At 47.8% G+C, this 27,224-nt stretch overlaps 1 protein-coding gene across 1 annotated transcript; it reads left to right on the top strand.

The window, feature by feature from the left end:
- The first annotated feature begins 788 nt into the window (after positions 1-788).
- Positions 789-2,872, top strand: LOC136500893 (probable protein phosphatase 2C 32). The gene is made up of 3 exons (XM_066496364.1): positions 789-1,396; positions 1,593-1,931; positions 2,108-2,872. Exons 1-3 carry the CDS (start codon positions 917-919, stop codon positions 2,453-2,455), a joined length of 1,167 nt encoding a protein of 388 aa, XP_066352461.1. The 5' UTR covers positions 789-916; the 3' UTR covers positions 2,456-2,872.
- The last annotated feature ends 24,352 nt before the right edge of the window (positions 2,873-27,224 follow it).

The raw sequence follows: 27,224 nt of genomic DNA, 5'->3' as shown, positions 1-27,224 counted from the left end.
CGCATTTCGAAATTTTCCAAGCTGCTAATGCTGGTGCTTGCGTCTTGCAAATACTTCAATGCATAGAGACTCGGGTTCTCACGGAAGAATTATAGACATTGCATTTGGCTGGCTTTATGCCGTTATATGCATATATCATAGTCAAACAATGTAACTTTAACTTGGGAACCAAAATGAAATGCCCTAACTCAAAAGTGGTTGGTGAAACAATGAAAAGTAAGTGCTAGTTATAATTTAAACCGACGTGGATTTATAATTAAGATAATAATGAGAGAGTTTGTAGTTGATTTAGATATTGTTTCTTATAAGTTAAACGGGAAGTGTTTTTAGTAGAATTTTTTGTCCCGGAATTTCCCTATGCTGTCTTTTTTTTAAAAAAAAATCTCTACTAATATGTTCTCTGAGAGGCTTTCCAATTTTTTTTTTTAAAAAAAACTGTATTTCTAGATTCCGAATAAAAAGTACTTGAACATTGAAGCGAATTAGCGGAAAGAAACGTTTTCTCTGAGAGGGAAACATAAAACATTTCAAAAGAGCATCTTCGTGGCATAACATATGCCCCGTTTAGCTTGCTGAATCTTGACTAAAACTAACTAAAAAATAATATTCTGAATAAATTATTGTAAAAAAAAAATACTGTTACAGTTAAAAAGACAAGGTAAGGCGAACGGTGCCATGTTCCGATCTCCATTGACTACGAAAGCCCATTCTTATCCTTGACCATAATTTCTCCCGTTAGGCGCGTCCAGCACAACGCGTGGTGGCCGGTCCCCCGTATATAATCCCCCTTTCAAACGGCCATTTCCGCAGACCATTCCAAACCAGCAACCGAGACCAGGACTCGGCGACGAGGCAGAGGCAGTGCGCACACAGAGAGAGCGCCCGGAAACCCTAGCCCCGCCGCCTCCGCCTCGCGATGTCTTGCACGGTGGCCATCCCGAGCTCGCCAGTCTTCTCACCCTCACGCCGCCCGCTCTCCTGCAAGGCCGCTTCCGCCTCACCGGAGCCCGCCGTCTCCGCCGCCTCCCCGGCGCCCGTACCCGCCGCCGCCGGCTCGCCGCTCCGCCCCTTCGCGCTTCGCGCGCTGCTCCGGGAGGAGGTCTCCCCGTCTCCGTCGGCCCAGCCGGCCCCAGCCGCTACCGCGGTGGCCTCGGCACCAAGCGGGGCCGTGTTGAAGCGACGGCGACCGGCGGCGCTCGTTGTGCCGGCGTCCGGCGCGGCAGCGGCTGCTGCTGCGGCGGCGGCGGTGGCCGCTGTGGAGGCAGATCCGAGAAATGAGGTGGAGGAGGAGGGGGAGGAGTTCGCGGCGTACTGCCGGAGGGGGAAGGGGAGGAGAAGGGTGGAAATGGAGGACCGGCATGTGGCCAAGGTCGCTCTTGGCGGAGATCCCCAAGTGGTAATCTCGATTGAAAATCTCTCTGACTCTCTGTTTCGATGTGTACTTTTCTCGTGATTTTGAAAAAATAAGACGAACTTGGAATTGTCCTTCAATGGCGACTATTCGGGTGTTTTGGGGCGGAAAATTTGCGTTGTTTCCTCTGAAATTGCCTTCAGGACTACTAGAACTTAATCGACTTATTCCATCTTCTCAGGCGCTGTTTGGTGTATTCGATGGTCACGGCGGTAAAAACGCGGCAGAGTTCGCTGCTGAGAACATGCCCAAGTTTATTGCCGAGGAGTTCAAGAAGGTAAACGGCGGAGAGATCGAAGGAGCTGTGAAAAGGGGTTACCTGAAGACGGACGAGGAGTTCCTCAAGAGGGACGAGAGCGGGGGCGCGTGCTGCGTCACAGCCGTTCTCCAAAAGGGTGGACTGGTCGTCTCCAATGCTGGAGACTGCCGTGCGGTGCTCAGCCGAGCAGGGAAGGCAGAGGCGCTCACCTCCGACCACCGGGCCTCCCGGGAGGATGAGAAGGAGAGAATTGAGAATTTGGTATGTCCAGGATGTCCTAGCCTTCTCATTTCTTGCACAAACTCTGCTAATGCAATTGAAAATGCACTGAAGCTGAAGCAATTATATGATTGAGCAATTAATTAACACAATCGAGCATACATGGATTATACATTGTTCTGCAATTTTGCTTATGTGCCTGCTCATTTGCTTTTCAGGGTGGATTTGTGGTGAATTACCACGGAACGTGGCGAGTCCAGGGCTCCCTGGCAGTGTCTAGGGGCATTGGGGATGGACACCTAAAGCAGTGGGTTGTGGCTGACCCAGACACCAGGACGCTCCTGGTTGACCAGCAGTGCGAGTTCTTGATACTTGCTTCTGATGGCCTCTGGGATAAGATCGATAATCAGGAGGCAGTAGACCTCGCACGACCTCTCTGCATTAACAATGACAAGGCCTCTCGCATGGCTGCCTGCAGGATGCTCACTGAGACCACGATTTCCAGGGGCTCAACTGATGATATCAGTGTCGTGATCGTGCAGTTACAGAAATTTTCAAGTTCCTAACCTAATTGGAGAAACTGGACCAAAACTCTAGCCAGTAGCACTAACAGACTGGTGGAAGGCAGGATAGGTAGACATCATCGCCCTGTTCACTTTACTTATAAGCCATGGCTTTTCAGCCAATGAACAGTGTTTTTCTTTTACAACAAATCAGCGAACAGTACTTTCAGCAATGGTTTTTCAGCCAAACGAACAGGACGCATGTTACTTCGCTGGCGAAAGTTTTCATGAGTCGGCGTTATTTTGTGGGGATTTTAACATCCATTCTTTGTCGTAGAACTATTCGTTTTATTATTTGTTCTATTTGATTCATTCTTTGATAGTACTGAAATAATGCGGGGTGATTTCTATCTTCATGATCTCATACTGTAAAAGGCGATTTGCCTATGAACAATGATATCTTATATTCATAGTAGATTAAAACTTACCGTGTTTTTTGTTTGTCGATTCTATCCAATAGAAAGATACTAAGCTTGCGCCATAACCTGATATTTTCTTAGTATCTGCTTGTTTGACGCTCCAGTTTTAATAGTAGTTTAGACCTCTAATTTTCAATCAAATTTTATGAAGTATATATGCGTGTGTTTGTCCTCCGCACCCCATCACCCTGCAAATCCTTCATCAAAGCAACAAAACCACTGTAGGACACAGGGACAGGATACATACAGCTGCTAGTGTCTCAAAAAAAAAAAAATGGTATTCTTGCCCCGTCCTTGTTTTTCTAACTTTGTGATTTTGCCCTTGTTTTTCTAACTTTGTGATTTTGCCCTTGACTGTTCACGAGTCAACGCGATTTTGCCCCTGGTCAACACGAATTTGCCCCTGTTTTTTCTGTTGATCAGGAGCAAAATCGCGTTGACTTGTGAACAGTTAAGGGCAAAATCAAAAAGTTAGAAAAATGAGGACAAAATCACAATTGCACATCAAAATAGGGGCATGAACACAAGAGCCCCCAAAAAAATACAGTTATCAGACGTGGACGAAATGGACTGATCAAGGCCTGACGATCAAGTCTCGCTAAGAAGCCTCCAATGACATCCAAGTCCCCTAGTCTTCTTTTCATTACTCATATTTACATTTTTATTTCATTTTATTTTGCTTCAGCATGAAACCCGCGTTTGTTTGCTTTAGTGATGGATGAGGTCACAAGGGACATACAAGGGGACATCCCTTGGTGTATGCTTTTCGCGGACGATGTAGTGCTAGTTGATGAAAGCCGGACAGGAGTGAATCAGAAACTGGAGTTATGGCGGGAGACCTTGGAGTCCAAAGGTTTTAGACTTAGTAGAACTAAAACTGAGTATATGAGATGTGACTTCGGCACTACTACTCGGGAGGAGGAAGATGTTAGTTTCGAAGGTCCAGTAGTGCCTAGGAAGGATACCTTTCGATATTTAGGATCAATGCTACAGAGGGACGGGGATATTGATGAAGATGTTAGCCATAGAATCAAAGCAGGGTGGATGAAGTGGCGGCAAGCGTCTGGTGTCCTATGTGACAAAAGGGTACCACAGAAGCTAAAAGGCAAGTTTTATAGGACGGCGATTAGACCTGCTATGTTGTATGGTGCAGAATGTTGGCCTACGAAAAGACGACATATTCAACAGCTAAGTGTCGCGGAAATGCGTATGTTGCGTTGGATTTGCGGTCATACAAGAAGGAATCGAGTTCGGAACGATGATATACGTGAGAGATTAGGGGTAGCACCAATTGAAGAAAAGCTTGTCCAACACCGGTTGAGATGGTTTGGACATGTGCAACGGAGACCTCCAGATGCACCGGTGCGTAGTGGAATCCTAAGTCAGGATAGTAACGTGAAGAGAGGCAGAGGAAGACCGAAGTTGACTTGGGTAGAGGCAATAAAAGGAGACTTGAAAGGATGGAATATACCCAAAGACTTAGCCTTAGATAGGAGTGCTTGGAAGACAGCTATTCACGTGCCTGAACCTTGATTGCTTCTGTTGGGTTTCAACTCTAGCCTATCCCAACTTATTTGGGACTTAAAGGCTTTGTTGTTGTTATTGTTGTTGATGAAACCCGCGTTTAATTTGAGATCTTCTTTTGGAGTACATCAGCGGAGGGTAAGGGACCGTGACGCCTAAGAGGGAGCTAAATTAGGCAATTTAAAAAACTAACTATAAACTTAGGCATCTTTTTCTAATCCTAACAAAACCTATAAAAAAGATAAACTATTTAAATTTGCAACTACGATTTTGCTAGTGTATTGCTATCTCTACCGCAAAAAGGAGTAATACAATCAATGTAAATGCGAAAGCTAAAGAGCAAAGTAGAGATATGTAAACTCCCGTCGACGACTCCGGTATTTTTACCGAGGTATCGAGAAGCGCGCAAGCTTTTCCCAAGTCCTCGTTGGAGCCCCTCGCAAGGAATCCCTCTCAAGGGCCAAGCTCCCGGTCAGGTAACTCCGTGGATAGCCTCGGGCATTCCCCACGCGCAAATGGGTCTCCGACGTACCTTCCGGCAAGCCTCTCCCGGAACTGCATTCTCTACAAGATATGGTCTGTATGAGTATCTGGTTATATCTTTTGGATTGACCAATGCCCCCGCACATTTTATGTATCTGATGAATTCGGTGTTTATGACCGAGTTGGATAAATTTATGGTGGTATTTATAGATGATATCTTGGTCTATTATGAGAATGAAGAAGATCATGTTGAACATTTGCGAGTGGTTCTCACTAGATTGCGGGAACACCAGCTTTACGCAAAGTTCAGTAAGTGTGAATTCTGACTTCGTGAGGTACCTTTTCTTGGACACGTGTTGTCCGATGGTGGAATTATGGTGGATCCCACCAAGGTGCAAGAAGTGTTGAACTGGAAGGCTCCCATCTCGGTGCACGAGGTTCGGAGTTTTCTGGGGTTGGCTGGCTATTATTGTCGCTTCATCCCGGATTTCTCTAAAATAGCCAAGCCTATGACCCAGTTGCTGCAAAAAGACATGAAGTTTGTCTGGACTTTCGAGTGTGATACGGCTTTCCACACCCTGCGAACTCTTCTAACTTCGGCTCTGATTTTGGCACAACCGGATATTGAGAAACCTTTTGATGTGTTCTGCGATGCATCAGATATAGGTTTAGGAGGTGTTCTTATGCAAGAGGGTAGAGTCATTGCTTATACCTCTTGCCAACTTCGGAAGCATGAGGTGAACTATCCAACGCATGACTTAGAACTCGCTACAGTTGTTCATGCTTTGAAGGCTTGGAGACATTATTTGCTCAGCAATGTGTGCAATATCTACACTGATCATAAAAGCCTTAAGTACATCTTCACTCAACTGGAGTTGAATATGCGGTAGCGAAGATGGCTCGAGTTGATCAAGGATTATAACCTCCAAGTGCACTATCACCCTGGCAAGGCAAACGTCATCGCGGATGCCTTGAGCAGGAAATCTCATTGCCACTCTTTGATTGAAAGTGACGTCCATTTGTCAAAACTCCTTCATCCTGCAGTCCTTTACAACATCGCTGTCTAGTTGTACTCTACAGAGTCGAATTATCGAGCTACAGAAGACAGATCTAGGTGTGTTCCACATCAAGCACAAGATGAAAGAGCAAGATACCAAACATTTTTGGGTAGATGAGAATGACGTGTTATGGTTCAAGGATAGGTTGGTGGTTTCGAAGGATAGAGAGCTTAGAAATCAAATCATATCTGAAGTCCCATTCCTCTAAATTATCTATTCATCCTAGTAGTAGCAAAATGTATCATGATTTGAAGCCTCGCTTTTGGTGGACCAAAATGAAGAAAGAGATAGCCGCTTATGTGGCTAGGTGTGACACTTGTTGTCGAGTCAAAGCTGTGCATATGAAGGTTGGATTGCTTCAGTCACTCTCTATTCTAGGTTGGAAATGGGAGGAGATAAGTATGGATTTTACTATTGGACTCCCTACTACTCAGAGGAATTTTAACTCTATTTGGGTGATTGTAGACCATCTGACCAAGTCTGCATACTTCATTCCTGTACGCATAGATTTCTATCCAACTAACTATGCGGAGTTGTACTTTAATCAGATAGTCTGACTTCATGGGATACCTTGTACTATTGTCTCTGATAGAGGACCACAGTTCACTGCTCGCTTTTGGGAGCACTTACATGGATTATTAGGAACTAAGTTAGTAAGAAGTTCTGCCTATCATCCTCAAACTAATGGACAAACTGAATGAGTGAATCAAATCTTAGAAGATATGTTGAGAGCATATGTCATCTCGGCTAAGGGTTCATGGGAAAAGTGGTTGCCCCTAGCTGAATTCTTGTACAATAATAGTTATCAAGAGAGTATCAAGATGGTACCGTTTGAAGCTTTGTATGGCTGAAAGTGTAGAACCCTGTTGAATTGGGTAGAAGCCGGTGAAAGGAGATATTATGGAATTGATTTTGTTCAAGAAGCCGAAGAACAAGTCCGTACTATCCAAACCCATATGGCCGCAGCTCAAGCTAGGCAGAAAAGTTATGCTGGTCGTCAGTAGGAAACCTATTGAGTTCGAAGTTGGAGACTTCATTTATCTGAAAGTCTCACCCATGAAGAGTGGCCAATGCTTTGGTGTGAAGCTGAAAGCTTGCACCGAGATACGTTGGTCCGTTTGAAATCATTGGACAAAGTGGTAAGGTAGCATACAAGATCCAATTACCTCCTGAGATGAGTGCTATCTTCAATGTCTTTCATGTATCTCAACTGAAGAAATGTCTTCGCGTCCCTGAAGAGAGAGTTCCTACTGGGGGATATCGAGTTAAAATCTTATTTGACCATTGAAGAAAAGCCGGTCCAAGTAATTGACACTCGTGAGCGAGTGACTCGGAGTCGGGTGGTCAAGTTTTACAAAGTCATGTGCAGTAATCAGGGTAGTGAACGCGATGCAATGTGGGAAAGAGAAGATTATTTGAGGAAAGGTTATAAGGAATTCTATCAACAATGGTACGCTTGTCAAATCTTGGGATGAGATTTTTATAAGGGGGGAGGGCTATAACACCCCAGGTGTTTAGCTTCCACATTTGCACTTGCATTTCATGAACATGAGCATTATTCATCCCTTCATGAGTTTATATTGCATGAAACATGTTTTCGAAACATTGCAACATATTGTTATATTTCATGTGTGCTTGTTTTATGAAATGAATAGTGTGCAACACTCAAGTGCAACATGTGCAACTCACTTTAGTGAAACATAGTTAGTAAGTACTATGCAACAAAATCATGAAACATGTGAAACATGACTATGAAACAAAGGTAACATTTCATTGGTTTTTCCTTGTTTCAGTACATGTAATGCTTGATTTTGGTGTGACCTATGTGTGGTGTGGCTAATAATTCTCTTAAGCAACTTAGTTATACTTAGAATGTCATTTGGAACATTGTTCATGTTGATCATGTTGCCTAATTATGATTTCAAGTAGGGGTTTGACTTGTTTTGACCCCTAGACTCTTTTGTTTGACTATTTAAAAAGTACTAACTTAGAGTGTTTGCATGTCTGAGCAATCTAAAGCAAAGTTGTAGCAAATTTTATAAGGAACAAACTTTGTTTAGAAGCCAAGTCATGAAAATGTGGACAACATGCTCAAAAAGGGCCCACAAGTCAGTGTTGAGGGCTGATTCAACACTTAGAAAATTTTCTAAGTCTGGATTGCAATTTCAGTTTGATTGAGCTGACTTTGGCTTGATATAACTCATGATCCTTTGAGAATTAGCTGATGATTTCTAAAACATTGTTGTAGCCCTATCATAGCTCTACAACTTTCATGTATATTGTTTTCACTGATTCTTCACGGTTTAGGAGATCAAGCTCTGTTAATCCTTGCTGTCAGGCTCGACCGGTAACTCTGAAACATAGCTACAGTGTTCGATAGGTTCAGAACTCGATGGCCACGTGTACGCTGCACGTCGCCGGCCACCTGACCGTGCAAGCCATGCGTCGTGGCTGGCCTAGCACCGCTGTCCACTGCTTGAACCCGCGCCATCCTGCCCTCCCATCTCACATTTCCATTTCTTGCTCTCCTTCGCTTCCCACCACAGCTAAAGCACAGCACCGCCCCACCATTGCTGCCGAGCGAGCTCCGCCATCTGTGGGGGTATTAACCCCTATACCCTTATGGCTAAGCTTGGGTTAGCCCGGATCGGTGGGTTCGGTCCACCAAAAGACGACGTGCAGCCCAGCCAACCTGATCAGAGTCCCACGCAAGGAGTCAAGGCGGATTTGGCGATCAATCAAGATCCTGGTCGGTTAGAATAGGAATACTTATCCGGCCACATATGGCAATTGTAACTGGCTAGGATTAGTTTCCAGATCTATAACCCTACCCCCCGGACTATATAAGGCGGGTAGGGGACCCCTCTAAAAGACATCTCTCATTGACATACAACAATACAAATCAGACGCAGGACGTAGGTATTACGCCTTCTCGGCGGCCGAACCTGGATAAAACCTCATGTCTATCTTGCGTCACCATCTTGTTTGTGGCTTACGTATCTGTCTGCCAACAATCTACTACCTTGGGTATAACCCTAGGTAGACTGCCGACCATATTTCGTCGATAGTGGTGCGCCAGGTAGGGGGTGTGCGTACTGCTCTCCAAGCAAACAAGATGGTCATCATCTCCGGCTCCATGGCTACGTCGAATGGCCTCACGTTCACCGTTGGCCAGATCACCTAGACCACCAGCTCCGACGACTTCATCGCCATGACCCCGGAGGAGGCGTGGATTCAGTCTGCGCCGACCACTGCTTCACCTGCATCGGCTACGGCTCCGACCACGGTGGATACGGCTCCGACCACGACGGATACGGCTCCGACCACGATGGATACGGCTCTGACCACGATGGATCTGGCTCCGACCACAGTACATCTAGCTCCGACCATACCTGCATCACCTTCAGCCACACCGACAACTCGTCATCTGCTTCCCTGCTACAAAGGGAAGCAGATCGACAACATCGACCTGCTCGACTCCATCAATCGGGTCGGCACCAAACTCGCTAAAACCCTAGCTCTGGTAAGTATGATTCAAAGTCAACCTAATGAGCAGGTAACTGCTCCCCACAATAGATCTACCCTGACCAGCTCGGTACCAGTCAGTCCTGCACGACTTGGTACAGATCTCGTGGTCACATCTACTCCTGAAGGGCGCTCTGCTCGTCAATGGCCAGCCTTCGCGACGGGTCTTCGGCTCTCCGAGTACGAAGCCTCGATAGAGAACCACCAGGTCCAGCCCTATGGCCTGCAAAATGCTGCCTTCAGCTACGCCTACAACCTACAACGCCGCTTGGATCTATGTTTTATGCATCGACCTCGGCCAAAGCCACGCAACTTCGTCAACATGATCCGAAGTGAAGATTATCAAGAAGGATCCGTCCACACAGTCCAAGAGGGCGACTCTAGCTCCTCGTCTGGCACCGCATCTAATGCATCTGTCCACACCAAGCTTCAGCATCACGAAGATGAAGGCGTCAAGTATGATCTGGATATCCCAGACCACGCCCTAGGGTTCTCATAATTCCCATCTTTCCTGCCAAGACGAGGGGATTTGATCCATGTTGTCAGCAATGACGAACCGCCAGCAGTTGGTGAAACAGAACAAGAAAGGACTACACGTGAAGCACGCAATATTGACCTGGTTTAATCGCCTGACAAATCGAAGCCAAAGCAGACCAGGAGGCACGACGCATAAGGGTCCAGCCACGTGACCTCAATGATGCTTTTGATAGGGTGGGGGACAAATAGGTCTTCATGACTCCAAGTGCCAACATAGTCGTCGCCATGGCGACAATGCAACGGCTACCCAACACCCTAGAAACCCAAGCAGTTCGCGATGAAATACAAGCCTATCTGACGGCTGCTTTGGCCCTAGACCACGGAGATTGTAAACCAAGCTCGGGCTCCATCCGTCTCAGTTGAGTCAAGCCACAACCGTCAGCACCCAAGTCGCTCATAGCCACTCAACCAACGTGGCTCGCGCAACAACGACCCATTAGACAACCGTCAAGGTGGAAACGGTGGCCATGATGGTGGCCAGGATGACAACCGCCGTCGGGATGACAACCGCCGCGACGTCCGGGATGATAACCGCCAGGACAACCACGACAATCGCCATGATAACCACGGTCGCAGGGCTAATCCAGATGGCAATCAAGATCACCACGATGACAATAACGATCTTCGCCATTACCTCGGTGGACGCGATCTGCGCGCTCGCATCAACCAGAGAGCCAACGATCGAGCATCCCACGAAAGTTATTGCCATATGGAATATGACACTGCCCACGGCCCGCTGGGTTTGAAGTAGTTTACTCCACACCTTCGCTAAGTCATATGACCCAAGAATTTCAAGCTCGAGAAACTTCAGAAGTACAATGGCAAGGAAAACCCTAAATTATGGGTCATGCTCTATGAGACTGCGTGCAGATTAGCCATGGCTGACGAGCACGTCATGTCTAACTATTTCCCAGTCGCTGTTGGCCATGCGGGTCACCAATGGCTGGTCAGCTTGCCGTCGAACTACTTCGACTCTTGGCATGAGCTCAAGCAAGCCTTCATCGACAACTTTATTGCTACTTGTGAACAACCAGGCAACAAATACGATCTGCAATGGATTCGAGATCGAAAAGATGAGCCACTGCGCGAGTACATCCGGCGTTTCTCGGAGATGCGCATCAAGGTCCCATCAATCTCCGACAACAAGGCAATCGAGGCTTTCATCACTGGCCTCCGCTTCCACGACGCCCTAAGGGACAAGCTCCTCCACAAGAGACCTGAATCGGTCATAGCGCTCCTGGCCACCGCTAAGAAATATGCGGACGCCGACGACACTAAGAAGATAATTATTGAAGAAGCAGCAAGGGTTCCACGCTCCGACCACCCCCCACACCGCGACAACTACCGTGGCAACCGTGGTCGGAATGACAATTTTGACCGCCACAACCAGCGCAACAACTCCCGTGACCACCGCGACCAACGTAATCAGCGGCATAACCGCTGTGATGATTACAGGAGCAAGCGTGCTCGGGAAGACGACGGTGAGGTCAACACCGTTAAAAAGGGTGCCAGACGTCGCAACTATGAAGACAACTACGCCAAAGCATTGAAAGGGCCCTGCCAGCTCCATCCTAAGTCAAACCATACCATGGAGAATTGCCGCGTCCTCAAGTCTATCTACACGCGTCAACAGGCTCTGGATACATCCGATAAGCCCAACGACGTAGGGGAACAGCGCAACGAGGATAATGACGACGATGATGCAGACCCTCGTCACAAGTACGTCAAGCCAACCGATCGCGTGCACATCATCATCGGAGGCAAAGTGTCCATCGAGACCAAACGAGAACGCAAGCTGCTCGCTCGCGCTTGCTTGAACGTGGCCAACACCGACAATCTCCTCACTGATCCGTGGCTCCCTTCGTGGTCTCACTACGAAATCTCCTTCAGCAGAAAGGACCAATGGGCCGCAATACCTGAGCCAGGGCATTTTCCCCTGGTCCTCGATCCTTGTATCAACAAGGTTCAGTTCGATAGAGTACTGATCGACGGCGGCAGCTCCATTGATGTACTGTTCAAGAACAGTCTGCCTGCCCTGAAGATAGCTTAGGCGAACCTCAAGCCGTACGAGGCATAGTTCTGGGGTGTTCTCCCCGGACAAAGCTCTACACCTCTTGGGCAGATCATGCTACTTGTGCAGTTTGGGACCTCGGACCACTTCCGCACCGACTATGTCAACTTCGTGGTCGCCGACTTCGACGGCACCTACCATGCTATTCTTGGTCGACCATCGCTCACCAAGTTCATGGTCATACCTCATTACAGGTATCTGGTGCTCAAGATGCCTACCAAGAAAGGAGTTCTAACCCTCCAAGGTAATGTGTACGCAGCTTATACCTGCGAAGATGACAGTTTCAAAATAGCAGAGGCTCACGACCTCTCTATTCGCATGGCCGAGACCATGCTCGACACCAAGAAGACCTCGACCGACCACCAGGAGATCCCGGAGCTCGAGGCTCCATGCAAGAACATCAAGTCCAAGGAGCACAAGGTGATCCAGCTGGTCGACTGGTGATCCCAGCAAAATGGCCCTTATCAGGGCCAACCTGGATCCCAAATAGGAAGACGCGCTCGTCAGGTTCTTGAGGAGCAACGTGGATGTGTTCGCATGGAAACCTACTAACATGCTCAGTGTACCTCGGAACTTGATCGAGCACTCCTTGAATGTCAATGGCAAGGCCAAACCTATCAAGCAGAAGCTACGACAGTTCGCTCACGACAAAAAGGAGGCGATTAGGGTAGAAGTTACACGACTTTTGGCAGCCGGATTTATCAAAGAAGTGTATCATCCGGAGTGGTTAGCCAACCCGGTTCTTGTACGCAAAAAGAATAATGAATGGAGAATGTGTGTTGATTACACTGATCTCAACAAACACTGCCCTAAGGACCTCTTCGGCTTACCTCGCATAGACGAGGTCATAGATTCAACCACCGGTTGCGAGCTCCTTTCCTTTCTTGATTTCTACTCTAGTTATCACCAGATCGCTCTAAAAAAGGATGACCAGATCAAGACATCTTTCATCACACCCTTCGGCGCCTACTGCTACATGACCATGTCGTTCAGGCTCAAAAATGTCAGGGGCTACCTACCAACAGCGCTATACAAGCTTGCCTCAAAGACGAGATAAAAGATGACCTCAGTCGAGGCTTATGTTGATGATATAGTTGTCAAAACCAAGGAAGCTCATACCCTTGTTGACAACCTAGAACGCACCTTTGCAGCCCTTAATACATTCCAGTGGAAGTTAAACCCAAAGAAGTGCATCTTTGGTGTTCCTTCTGTCATACTACTCGGCAACATCGTCAGTCACTGATAGGCATACGCCCTAACCCAAAGAAAGTCAAAGTTGTCTTGGACATGAAGCCACCCAAAAAGGTGAAGGATGTTCAGAAGCTTACCGGATGCATGGCCGCCCTCAGCCGTTTCATATCAAGATTAGGTGAAAAAGGATTACCGTTCTTTAAACTACTCAAAGCATCCGAAAAGTTTGAGTGCTCGGAGGAAGCAGACGCTACCTTCACACAGCTGAAACAATACCTTACGTCACCTTCAGGTCCTCACTGCTCCCAAGAGAAGACGAAATACTCCTGCTATACATTGTGGCTACTAATCGAGTGGTCTCCACAGCCATGGTGGTCGAGCGAGACGAGCCTGGCCACGTCTACAAGGTACAGCAACTAATCTATTTCATTAGTGAGGTACTCAATGAGTCCAAGACCAGGTACCCACAGATTCAGAAGTTGATCTACGCCATACTGATAACATCCCAAAAGTTGAAACACTACTTCGACTGATATCGTGTGGTGGTCATGACTGAGTACCCTCTGTGAGACATCATTAGCAACAAGGATGCGAATGGGCGCATCGTCAAATGGGCAATGGAGCTATGCCCCTTTTCCTTGGAGTTTGCAAGCCGCACTACAATCAAGTCTCAGGCACTCGTCGATTTCATCGTCGAGTGGACAGACTTAAGCACGCCTGCCTCTCCCGGATCCGAACGAGTATTGGACGAATGTACTTCGACGGCTCTCTCAACATTGACGGTGCAGGAGCAGGAGTCCTTTTCATGTCACCATCCAAGGAGCAACTCCGGTACGTCCTCAAGATTTATTTCCCAGCATCTAATAATGCCGCCGAGTACGAAGCATGCCTACATGGTTTGCTGCATTGCGGTTGAGCTTGGCGTTAAACGTCTCTACGTCTACTGGAGACTCTGCTCTAGGTCATCAACCAACTCAACAAGGACTGGGACACAACCAGCGAAAAGATGGATGCATACTGTAAATTGATTAGAAAGCTGGAAGGCAGGTTCTATGGCATCAAGTACATACACGTGGTCCAGGACAAGAATCAAGCAGCCGATGCACTGTCAAAGTTAGGATCATCCCAAGAAAAAATCCCACATGGCGTATTTGTCCAAGACCTGCTCACGCCTTCCATTGAAGAGGAAGATTCCACGGTAGACAAGCCTCCAAACCAGCAATTGGTGGCTATGGTTCCAGCGTCAAGCACCGCCGAGCCCCCTCCGACCACTCATGAGCCCGACTGGAGAATACCTTTCATCAAGTACCTAACAGATGGCAGCGGTTACACTGATTGGACAGAGAATGAGCGCCTGATGCGTCGCAGTAAGCAGTACCTGCTCGTCGATGGCAAGCTATGGCGCAAGAACGCAAAGGAGGAAATCTTGATGAAGTGTATAACCCAGGAGGATGGTGAACATCTCCTAGACCAAATCCACTCTGGCTCCTGTGGCAACCATGTGGCCTCAAGAACGCTGGTCGGCAAGGCTTTTTGAGCAGGGTTCTATTGGTTGTCAGCAGTAGCCAACGCAGAGAAGCTAGTCCGCCACTGTGAGGGTTGTCAGTTCTTCGCTAAGAGAATCCACGTACCAGCATATGAGATCTAGACAATACCAGCCTCCTAGCCTTCACATGCTGGGGACTGGATATGATCAGGCCCTTCAAACCGGCTCCAGGGAAATTTACATGCGTCTTTGTGCTGATGGACAAATTTTCTAAGTGGATAGAATACATGCCTTTGGTACAGGCATCCTCAGAAAAGACTGTCACATTCCTCGACTAGGTCATCCATCGTTTCAGCATACCCAATAGCATCATCACCGATCTAGGGTACTCAGTTCACCGGAAATGCTTTTTGGGACTTCTACGATGAAAGGAGCATAGTAGTAAAATACGTCTCGGTGGCGCACCCTAGAGCTAATGGACAAGTCAGAGCTGGGCAAATGGCATGATCTTGGACTGCGTTGAAGAAGAGGATGTATAGAGAAAATGACAAAGCTCTCGGAAGATGGCTCAAAGAGTTACCAGCCGTGGTCTGGGGACTCAGAACTCAGCCCTAGTCGTAACACCGATGTCTCACCATACTTTATGGTTTACGGCGCTGAGGCAGTCCTCCCTATAGATATAGCTTTCAGATCAGCACGGGTAGAGAACTTCGATGAAGGCAAGGCCAATGAAGTATGGGAGCTAGAAGTGAATAGCGCAGAAGAGAAGCGGCTCGATTCTTGCATACGTACGGCCAAATACCTTGCTGTTTTGCGCAAGTACTACAACAAGAATGTTAAAGAGCGGTTCTTTGTGGTCGGGGACCTGGTCCTGAAGTGGAAGACGAACCAGGCTGGTGTCCATAAACTCGCAACCCCATGGGAAGGGCCCTTCATGATCAAGGAGGTCACACGACCAACGTCTTATAGGTTAGCTCACCTGGATGGTACGGACGTACGAAACTCATGGCACATCGACAAGCTTAGACGTTTCTATGCTTAACCACTGAGATATGTACCCCTCTTGTACTTTTGATTTACTTCAATAAAGCTATTATGAATTTCTTCCGACCACTCTAATGTGTCACTTCGACTTTTATAGTTATTCTAACTTAGCCAGTAAAAGCCGACCACCACTCCTATGGTTTTTGGAGCAGGACCTATCTCCGGTTCCTCCCAACACGTGCATGGGATCCGCTCTCTATGTTATGGGTGATCGGCAGTTCCCCCTTGGTTTGACTTGTCCGCATCTACAGTGTGCATAGGTCACGCACCTCACACTCCTGACCACATGGCAAACTAGGGCCGCACAAACTTTTCAGGGGTGATGTGTCGAGCAAAATGGTATAACTAAACAGAACAGTTATCATGTTCTCACTTAGTTACACCAACATAAGTTTCAAGCTTAAATACGTTTTATGCAAAGCAAACAAGCTTATAATGATATACAGTTATGTTATTACAAGCTTGCCTGAAGAGGCCCAAGTTTACAATAACACAACTATGTCCTCCTTCTACAGCTCTAAGCCTATTACATTGGTTGGTTGGGGCGCGCGGCAACTACTGCTCGCTGCTTCCGATATCCTACTCGAGTCTCGGGGACTCTTGTGCTAGTCGAGCTGAAGGGGATGGCCCCGCCGATACCTAGCTAGTCGAGACTGCAAGCTTCATCGGTTAGCTTGCAACTGATGGCGTTTCTAGCTGACTTGTCGATGGCGTACCCTATACAGGTGCTGTCCCACCTCCACATAGGTTAATGTCGCTAATTATCTTTGACTGACAGGGCCAGCTGGGCCATCCGAAGCTCCTCCTGCCTTGTCTGAGGTCTACCTCCTTCGGGTATCTAGCCTCTAGGCGCTTGAGATCGATCAGGGGGTAGTGGGCACGCACCATGCTTAGCACATGGGCACCCATGTACTCACCCGCCTCCTTCATGAACTCTTGGAACCATCCCCATGCTTGTCTGCATCTCTCAACCAGTCCAAGCTAGGGCGTCCTTGGCTCTTCCTCTGTGAGCGTCGGGTCGATAAGGTCGAGGATGGGCAAAATGTTAGTTGCCACTTCCTAGCACCAGTTCTTCCATGTGTCCCGATCCTCGGTGGCCTTGAGGCATCGTGCTTTCCAGCCGTCACGCTCTTTCATCATGGCTTCTAGATGCCTCTTGGCATTGACTTTTAAAACTGCACACCATACAAGACATCAAATGTAACTGGCACGACAAGATAAGGCGGGCAACTAGAATGAGAAAGGTGGTCTGGAATACTTACTCTTCAGTTCCTCCTTCATTTTGGTGGTGTGGTCCTAGAGTTGAGACTGGTTGCGTGCTAGTTTCTCGTTGTCCTCCTTCAGGCGACCACACTCTGCGGTCATGCGGCTATTCTCCTCTTGGAGGTGGGTTACCTCAGCTTCTAAGCCTGCATTACAGCTGTCACTACCAACAATGCAACAACACATGTCATACACTTGCTGTGATAAAATGACAACTTACTTGTTTTTCCCCGCTCTTTGTTATTGAGCTGGCCGACCAGGTTCTGGTTCTGTGCCTCTCGCTCTGTCCTCTCCTGGTCGGCGGCTTCAAGTTGGCGGCGCAAGCGTTCTACCTTGGCCGCCAGTTCTCTATTGTTCGCCGTGATTCCCTCAATCTGGTCGAAGCACCTCTTTCGGTACTTTGCGGTCTTCATCAAGTCCTGCATATAAATATGATAAGTTAGACAGTTCAACTACATAATAGGGTCAAGCAGTCAAGCCAAACATACCTAGACTTCTGTCACCAGATGCTTTGCCGCTCGTTCAACTTTTAGGGTCTCTTCGACCTCTGGGATTTCTTCATGCATAACCCACTCGTCGTTCCACCAGCGCAACTCATATACATGTTGTCGTTTGTCTTGGGGACGGCCTAGGATCTCTTCGACTTCGTCCTCTTCGTCCTCTTGTTTAGGGGGCGACGCTGGTCTGGAGTCTGTAGTCTCTGCGACCACTATGGCTTTCCCATGAGCTGTAGCATCAGCAAGCGTGCTCTGTGCCAACTCTGGTTGCCGCTCCTCGGCTTGGTCTGGTTCCCTTGGCACCAAGGTATCCGCCTTAGGAGGGTTAGTGCTCAGAGCACTTGTACTTTGCTCGGCTGTCTGCTTGACCAAGCTGCTCGAGGACTGTCATCTGGCTGCTCATCTACTAAGGTTCTGGCGGAATTTCTTCTATAGGTTCCTCCATAGCCAGCTGCTGAGCAGTTCTTTCCGCTAGTACTAGCGAAGCCATGCCACACCCGGCTAGCTGGTCGGGATTTTCGGTGGACACCGACCTAATATACCAGAGAAAAGTTCAGAAGATAATAGTATTCAATACAAATTATAAGCTTACATCAAAGTTATACATACTTATAGCTTGGAAGCATGGAATGATGTGGTGAAGGAGCGTCTCTTCAACCGCGCCTGCTCCACGTGCTCGGTGGGTTCCACCGGGTCTTTTTCCACCACCGGTACTGGCGCTGGGGTTTGGTGCTCGACACTTCCCTCGCTTGTCCTCTGCGTTGCAATGGTCGGTGATGCGATCACTGCTGGCACAGAGGAGCCACCCTGCTCTGTCGACCCCATTTGCCTCCTCCTCTTTCGAGGGACGAGTCGAAAGATGTCTGCATCCTCTGTTTCATCGTCTGAAAGGGGGAAGATGGCCTGGCGATGTTTGTTGGCAGCTGGCCGCTTGCCAGCAGCCCTGGCTATTGCATCCTCCCCAACCCCGAGTACCGCCCAGTCGACATCTTCGGTCCTGGCACTAGTCTAGGCGGTTGAGCCGGCAATTTGTGGCCAATCCACACCAGGGGGCAGAGACACAAACACTGCTGCCCGGTCACGACCATTACTCTAGGAAACATAAAGGAGACAACGATCAATTTTTTGTTACAACATAATTCTACAGGTACAAGGAAGCATCATTTACCTTTGGGGGAGGTCGGGCCAGCTTGAAGGCGTGCTCGATGTCGTTTAACCTGACATAATTGGGATCAGCTAGGTTGAATAGCTCCCCAATCCTGGCCTTGACTTCTATCTTGTCGAGCGCCTCTTTTCTGGTCCTCGTTGGATCTACGCTCCCCTAGTACTCGAAGCCAGGATGTACCCTCTTCTGGTAGGGCTGGATCCTTCAGCTGATGAAGTTCCTGACCACACTTGGACCATCCAGCTTTCCCCATGGGATCATCCCGAGCAGTTCTACGATCTGCTCCAAGTGCTCGGGCTTCTCCGACCAGCTGTTCTTCTTCTCCGGAATCAACCCCACATCACATAGGGTGATCATGTTCGGCTCTTCACGGATGTAGAACCACTTCTTGTACCATTCGTCCAGTGAGGTGTTCCAGGGGCAGTGTAGGTATTGGGCCTTCATACCGTCACGCAGATTGAGGTATACGCCTCCGGCTATCTTCGAGCCGCCGCTCCCTTTCTTCCATAGACAGAACAGATGGCGAAAGAGGTGGAAGTGGGGCTGGAAGCCACCATAAGCTTCGCAAAGATGGATGAAGGTGGAGACAAGAAGAATCGAGTTGGGATGCAGATTGCAAATCCCAATCTCGTAACACAAGTAGAGCCCCTGAAGGAAAGGGTGCACTGGAACCCCAAAACCCCGCTTGAAGAAATCCTCGAAAACCATAATCTCACCTAGTTGTGGATCGGGGAAGCTTTCTCCTTCCGGCGCACGCCATCCACGAGTGCCTTATTGTGGAGCACTCACATGGCGATGAGGTCTTCGATGGTCTGCTCATTGCTCCTTGACTTCCACCACTCCTTCGCCATGACTCTGCCTTTCTTTTGGGCGTCTCTCTTCACCATTAATCTGCCCTTGCTAAGGGGTGGATGTGGTGGAGGGGGGATTGGTGATTTTCGGAGGAATAGGGTTCGGCAAGAGGAAGGAGAAGGTTGCGGTGGCGAATGACAATGGGGATCGGTAAAAAGTAACTTACTAGTTCTATATTATAAATAACCAAGAGCTCCATCATTACATCCACCCGAGATTCTTGGGAGACATGCGCACGTGCCGCAGACGGTTGTTTTCACAACCTCGAGATCTACGCCAATAAACGCACCTCTTCGTTTCCAGTGTACGCGCCTCTTTGTTGATAATGTGAGAGGGCCCACATTGACACACCTCCATACAGGCGCCAAGCGACTGTTTGCCAGAAATAGTAAGAAGGTAGAGTGATGTGTTATATCCGTCTGCTTTTTTGACCAGACGTGGCAGATTAGACTTGACAGAGTAAGGAGATAAATAAATACACCAAATAATAATACAAGCGGCATTCGTTTTTTTTTTCGCTGCATGTCTTGTGCTCAATGATGGACTAGACCACTGCCGTGCTCGGGGATTGCCTAGACCACTGCCATGCTCGGGGACCGCCCAGACCACTGCCGTGCTCAGGGACTGCTCCGACCACTGCCATGCTTGGGGACTGCTCCGACCACTGCCGTGTTCGGGGACTACTCTGGCTACTAATGTGCTCGGGGACTATCCCGACCACTGCTCGGAGATCGCTTTCCTCGGCTACATGTGATTTGTACTCACATACAGTTGAGAGACATTTATTTAGACCTTGCTACAAGGCTCATACTTCACCTTCCAGCAAGCTCGGGGACTACATCGGTACGATGCACCTACCAGTGCATCTCGTATCGCCTGCACGACGATTGGATTCTTAACTTCAATGGAAATTCTTTTTTAGACCCTGGCACCACATGCCTGCGTCACCTACTACCAGGCTCGGGGACTAAGTGGGCACACTTCACCTTGCGGTGAATGTGTTTGTTTAATCGACCCTTATGCTTTGACTGATTGTAAGGATTACTATCGTGCTCGGGGACTGTCCCGACCATAGCTCGGAGATCATTCTTCTCGGCTACATGTGATTTGTACTCACATATAGTTGAGAGACATTTATTTAGACCTTGCTACAAGGCTCATACTTCACTTTCCAGCAAGCTCAGGGACTACATCGGTACGATGCAACTGCCGGTGCATCTCGTATTGCTTGTACGACAATTGGGTTTTCAACTTAAGTGGGAATTCTTTTCAGTCCCTGGCACCATGTGCCTACGTCACCTACTACCAGGCTTGGGGACTAAGTGGGCACACTTCATCTTGCGGTGAATGTGTTTGTTTTTTGACCCCTACGCCTCTGGTGATCAAGGACGCCACGCTTCAAGATGCACTTACATTTCTGTTCAGAAATACAAGTGGGCACACTTTCCAGGACGGAAATCTTTTTCTTTTTTCTTAGGAGCACCATACATTCTTTGGACAACCTACTTCTCTGGCGACAACGGTGGTCAGAGATGTCAAGGACTCAAGCCTTACTTGTCGAAGAAGGTTAAAATGGCATGTCGCAGCATAATACATGGTGCTCGGGGACTAGCTGTGGGGGTATTAACCCCTATACCCTTATGGCTAAGCTTGGGCCAGCCCGGATCGGTGGGTTCGGTCCACCAAAAGACGATGTGCGGCCAGGCCAACCTGATCGGAGTCCCGCGCAAGGAGTTAAGGCGGATTTGGCGATCAATCAAGATCCTGGTCGGTTAGAATAGGAATCCTTATCCGGCCACATATGGCAATTATAACTGGCTAGGATTAGTTTCCAGATCTATAACCCTGCCCCCCGAACTATATAAGGCGGGCAGGGGACCCCTCTAAAAAACATCTCTCATTGACATACAGCAATACAAATCAGACGCAGGACGTAGGTATTATGCCTTCTCGGCGGCCGAACCTGGATAAAACCTCGTGTCTGTCTTGCGTCACCGTCTTGTTTGTGGCTTACGCATCTGTCTGCCGACAATCTACTACCTTGGGCATACCCCTAGGTAGACTACCGACCATATTTCGTCGACACCGTCGCCTAGCTCACCCGCCGCCGCAAAATTGACACCTCCAGCTAGCCCAAAGCTCCATCGTGTCCTCCTCCACCTTGTCGACCTTCTAGCTGAGCCAGCCAAACCGTAGGTGAGGGCCTTTGGCCATTTTTCCGATGTCGTCGCCATGGCCGTACCTCGTCGGAGTGGAGCTCACCGCGGCCAACCACCACCGGGGTCCTCTCGTCCTCCTTTTTCTTCTTTGTTAGCTCCGTGGTGACCTTGTGAAGCTCGTACCGAGCTTAGAAGAGGCATTGGGGGCTCGCCATCGTCAATACCCCGCACCAGAGCTCCGCCGTGCTGCCTTGGTCGGCGACGAGCTATCTCCGGTTAGCTCTAGGTCTTTCTGGTAGCATCACTCGACGTGGCTCATCACGTAGATCATGTAGGTGCCGACCATCTCGCCGGAATCCTCGCCGTCGGCGAGCTACGCCATTACCGCGCTGTCGCAAGCTTCTCCCCTATTCTAGTGTCAATGACAAGTAGGCCCGGCTGACACGCGGGTCCCTTGCGTCAGTGACCGTTGAGCAGTAGTTAGTTCAAATAATTCCAGTTTTAGTGCTGTTTTGTAAAATTTGTATCTCCAAATTGGTAGATCCAAATGGAGTGATTCCAATTTTGTTAGGATCATATGGAAGTCTGGTATTTAGAAAAAATATGACATGAACACTTGAAGTGGAAATTTTGGATGAATTAAATAGGAACTTGAAATGTGTTTTTAAATGCATGCAAACTTGTTTAAATTATATCTTGAGTTTCTTTGCTCCAAAAATTATGAAATTTTGTGGGTAAGCTATTCTTGCTTAGTAGAAGCTTTGGTAAAAATTTGAGAGTCATTGCATGTATGGTTTTTGAGTTATAGATTTTTATTTTATCATTAATTGATACTTGTGTGAATGTTTGTAAATTATCTAGGAATCCTATGACTATGAAATTTTGTGGGGAGTATCCTAGTACCTAAAGGATGCTAGGAAAAATATAAAATATATTGCTTGACACTTTTCACTAAGGTTTCCTAATTATGTCATTTTAAGACATTATGCCTTATCATTTTTGTGTAGGCTGTTATACTTGCTCAAATGGTGTGAAATTTTTATAGTAGCCTACTTGGATCATATAGTACCTACTATAATTTTTGTAGATCAAATGGTGTAGTTGGCATATATATTTATTATTCCTCTTAATTAATTAAATAAATTAAGAAAGGTATTAAAAGAAATGATTTGGTAATGAACACCTTACTTTCTGGTGTTCTTGTGACATGTGTGATGAGTGAGTAAAGTTAGTTTTATCCAATTATGTGTTTGCAACATAAGTTAATAATTATTTTGCTTGCATTTTGTCCTTCTGGACAGTTCTGGGGACTTTACAAAGTTCCCCATGATAATTTGGTTTTCTGTGAATGTGGTTAATACAAAAGTTGTAGATAACTTATGTATCTATCTCTTGTCAAAATTTGGTGGCATTTGGCCTAATAGTTTAGGAGTTACAGTCGTTTAAAGTTGGATCACAGCTTTGCCTGTTATGTGTCTTGTGAAGACAGATTTCTGTTGATTAAAGAATTTGACCTAGTAAAGGTTAGAATCAAGCCTTGAGGTCTGAAAATTAATTGTAGATAATTTCATAAGATTTCCAAATTGTCTTGTTGCATGTTATTTGGAATTCTAGATCTTCAGTTATGGCCAATTTACCATACCGCTATATAGTCTCTATTTTGCTGAAATACAAATGCTTGTGTGTATGCTTTGTTGCAATGTTCTCGTTGATTGTTTAGGGGCAAGCCTAACTTGAGAACATGCTTAGGTGCAGGTGCTAGGTCCTTAACTGAAGATGAGCAATTATACATTAGGTTGTATAAACTTGGTAAGTTAAAGTGATTTGAATAGAGCTTAAGTTAGAATATGCGAACTGCAGTGAGCATGTGCATTCCCCGAGCATCCCTAACTTCGTCCATGTGCATCCATGATATTTATCGTGCGCATTCATGCAATAGGTGTGCCGGAGGGAGTGACGCTGCTGGAGTTTGAGGGAGCCAACCAGGAGGAGGAGCCTAAGGTGCAGGAAATCGACGAAGTAGCCGCCGAGGAGGAGTTGCCCGAGTGCCCCGACCACTGTCCTTCCTCTTTCCTGAAAGGCAAGCCCCGGAGCATATTAAGCCTTCTATGTTTTTACAAATACATTGAGTATCTTTTATTCATTGATGATGCATTAAGTATAGGAATTGGTTGGAACCAATTGTTGCATTATATATCCATCCTTGTCCAGATATCGCACTGCAATCCTATTTAAGTTCAGGAATGGGTTAAATGCTTAGCCATGCTTAGTGCGGTAGAAGTTAGGTGATTTCCTATAACCTGCGAGCTTTAGGATGAGGTGGATCACAGTTGGCTATATTTGCTATCATGGAAAAGAACCATGTTAATAATGAATTAAGACTGGGCAGAGTCTTGTGTAGGTTTGAACATAGTGACTCCGTCTGTGTCGTTTAAGGACCAATACGCTGTACGTCCTCATGTCATATTGAACACAGCCTAACACTTAGTTGGCCAAATAAGTCATTCCGACCACGAAGCCGAGTAGCTCAACTCAGGCCAGGAACCATGGGGGTTGGATGCATTTTGGAGGTTGTAAGGATGTGCAGAGAGCCATTGGCATAAGTCCAAGGGGAGTCAGGTGCTTAAAATCCTGCACTTTCTGGCAGAGTGGTTCTCTGAGAATGCAGGGCGGCCCGAACCCACGTCTTTTCTTTTATTTTTCTCCTGAGTTGTACCAAAGGTGACTCGTTTGCGACCCTGATGGGGGAAGCAGGGTTTGTGTTTAGGAATACCCCTCCAGTTGGATAGGAATCGATTCGAATCGCCGTCTCTCTCGGATAGTGAGAACTTGACTGAGCAGCGGCAACGTAGATTCAATTAATTTAACGATATGGTTAAATGAATGTGGATGAGAATGTTGCCAAGATTTATACCTAATATGGCTATTAATGTTTGCATCTTAATCAAATGGTTGCTTAGTACAGGTGCTAATATAGATGATAGGTTAATGGCTAAAAGTCACTGCTAGTTCAGGACAAGAGTTGATCTTTATTATTGATGCTTTTCCACAAAAAGAAAGTGTCAGCCAGATCCACTAAATTAAGCTATGCATAATCCTTGGTGTCATTTGCTTTAGTTTCCGATGGGTAAGTCTAGCTGAGTACATTCTCGTACTCAGGGTTTATTCCCTCTTGTTGCAGATGACCTTCTATATCAGGGATTCTGTAAGTATTGTCTTCACCCCGGTGGGTGATGAAGACTAGATCATGGGCATGATCTCTGTTTCTCTTATCTGAATGCTTTTGTAGGTTGTGATCAGCGAACCAGTATTTGTATTTGAACTCGGGTGTGTAAGTTAAACTATTTGCTTTCGCATGTTTTACAAGACCTGTTTTGTAATAACGATGACTCTGAGGTGTTGTAACCTATTTACAACCGTCTGTGAAATGTTGTAACGTATGATATGTTATGTTGAATTACTATGATCTTGGTTGTATGCAAGTTGGTTTGAAATCCTTCGAGATTTCAGTTGACTACCGGGTTTATATGGGCTCAAGTGCGAGAATTTGATCGTTTTGGCGATTGTTTTTGTACTTGTGCTCTTATAAATTGGTCGGTTCTGTGATAGGTTTGATAAGGAGAAGGAGATCAACCAGCGGGTCCGTGGTGGTGAGAGCCAGAGCAATGTGGAGGCAGAGCTCAAGTCAGAGGAGCCCACAGAGACGGGTGATGACGCAAGTTCCTCAGAGGATGAGGGAGATAGGGGTGCTATTATGACCTTGGTGGAGCACCATGAGCCTACGACTATGCCTGTCAGCGGCGGGTGTGGTACAGAGACATGCGGTGATGCTCCCAAGTCAAGGAAACATGTTGCGGGAGAGGATGTCGCCCGTGAATGGGAGGCGAAGCGGGTGCGGTTTCCACGCCCTTCGGAGACATCATCGACTTCGTAGTCCCCTGCTCCGAATGTGGTGGAGCATGCCGGTTGGTAGGGGGGATGTGATCATTCCCCTGCGTCTTTAGGGTCAACGCGTGTGCTTGACCCCCAACGGGGAGATGCCCTGCTAGTTGCTCTGGTGGTTTCACCATGAGCTGGCGGCCGTGGCCGTTTATGGGCCGAACGGGGACCGGCCAGGTCGCCCCCACCCTCAGTTGATCCGAGGGGGTGTGGGTCATGACCCTGAGTGATCCTCGTTCGATCGGCTCATCGTCAATCGATCGGGGCCTCAAGGTTCTGCCACTTTCGTCTAGGTATGTATTCATGCTTCCCTTTGTTCTCATAGTTGAGTTTTTGAGTGTGACTAACTTATGCTTGTGCGGCTATAGCCAAGAGCCGGTAGGACTAGGGATCTCTCACCTCCCGTGTGAAAAGAGTGGAGACCTAGCCTGCGGTAGGTTACGACGAGCGAAGGTGGGAGTAGGCTAGTGGCGGCGTGACCTTCCTTAATGGGGGCTGCGCCTTCCCGACTGGTCATGAGCACTGGGGCGCCCATGATGGTGGCGATCCCCATGGTGACAGCGGAGGCCGGGTCAGAGGTGACTCTTGCGGTCCCTCCCCCGGTGGTTATAGAGGAGGAGAAGAGGGAAATAGGGCTCCCTGTCTTGCCTGGTGGAGGAGCGCATGGTTCACTCGCCTGGTGAGAGCTAGAAGGGGCCGGAGGAGCCATGGCTAGGCTAGAGGTAGAGCAGCCGCTGGCGAGCCATGGAGTCCTAGTGGTGGACATCCCTTTTGATGGCGAGGAAGACACTAGGGTGGAGCCACCAACCATCCACCGTCCTAGGAGTTGGTGATGATCCTATCGTCGCTTGATAATATGATGGCTGGATCTTCTGACAGGTCAGGGGTGACCCATGAGCTGGTGTGGCCTTGCCTCAGTGAGCTAGGAAAGGCCTAGTTCATTCTTCATGATGAGGAGGAGGTGAGGCTTTGGCACCTGCTCAGGGAGAGAGGACTGTTGATGGAATCCGATCTCGCCCTTGCTAAGGCAAAGCTCAAGGAGGCTTTGGATAGGGTTGAGCTCATCCATTAGGCCATGATTATCGACCTACCACACATTGCAGAGGTAAGGTTTTTGTGTTCCTGGTGTTGTCTTTGATTCCTTAGCATTTAAACGGTTGTCTCAGCACACCTGCTTCTTGTCTTGTAGGATCCAGAGATGATGTCGATCCACAAGTCCTGGTTTCTTTAGGAGGAGCACGGTCAGATGGAGCAAGAAGCGGTGACATTGTGGTGGGTCGATGAGGTTAGGCATAAGCTGGAGTCCGCTCGCTATGAGTCCCAAGACTGGGCGACCGAGGCAATGGGAGCACAGGTGGCGGAGCTATGTGCGGTCAAGCGAGCGACTACTACCGAGTAGAAACTCGACATAGTGAAGGCCCACTTGGTAGAAACTGAGGTAGTGCTTAGGAAGTTCCTAGAGGATCTAGAAGTGGAGCGGAAGGCCTGGTCGGATGTTGAGCGGGAGGTCGTCGTGCTTCGAGCGCAGATGCTCAGGGCAGAGGAGTCGAACACTCAGC

This window comes from Miscanthus floridulus, chromosome 1 (genome assembly GCF_019320115.1).
Source record: "Miscanthus floridulus cultivar M001 chromosome 1, ASM1932011v1, whole genome shotgun sequence".
In the NCBI taxonomy this organism is placed as follows: Eukaryota; Viridiplantae; Streptophyta; class Magnoliopsida; order Poales; family Poaceae; genus Miscanthus; species Miscanthus floridulus.
The sequence above is the reverse complement of the archived record's forward strand: the minus strand, read 5'-3'. Positions and strand labels throughout refer to the sequence as shown.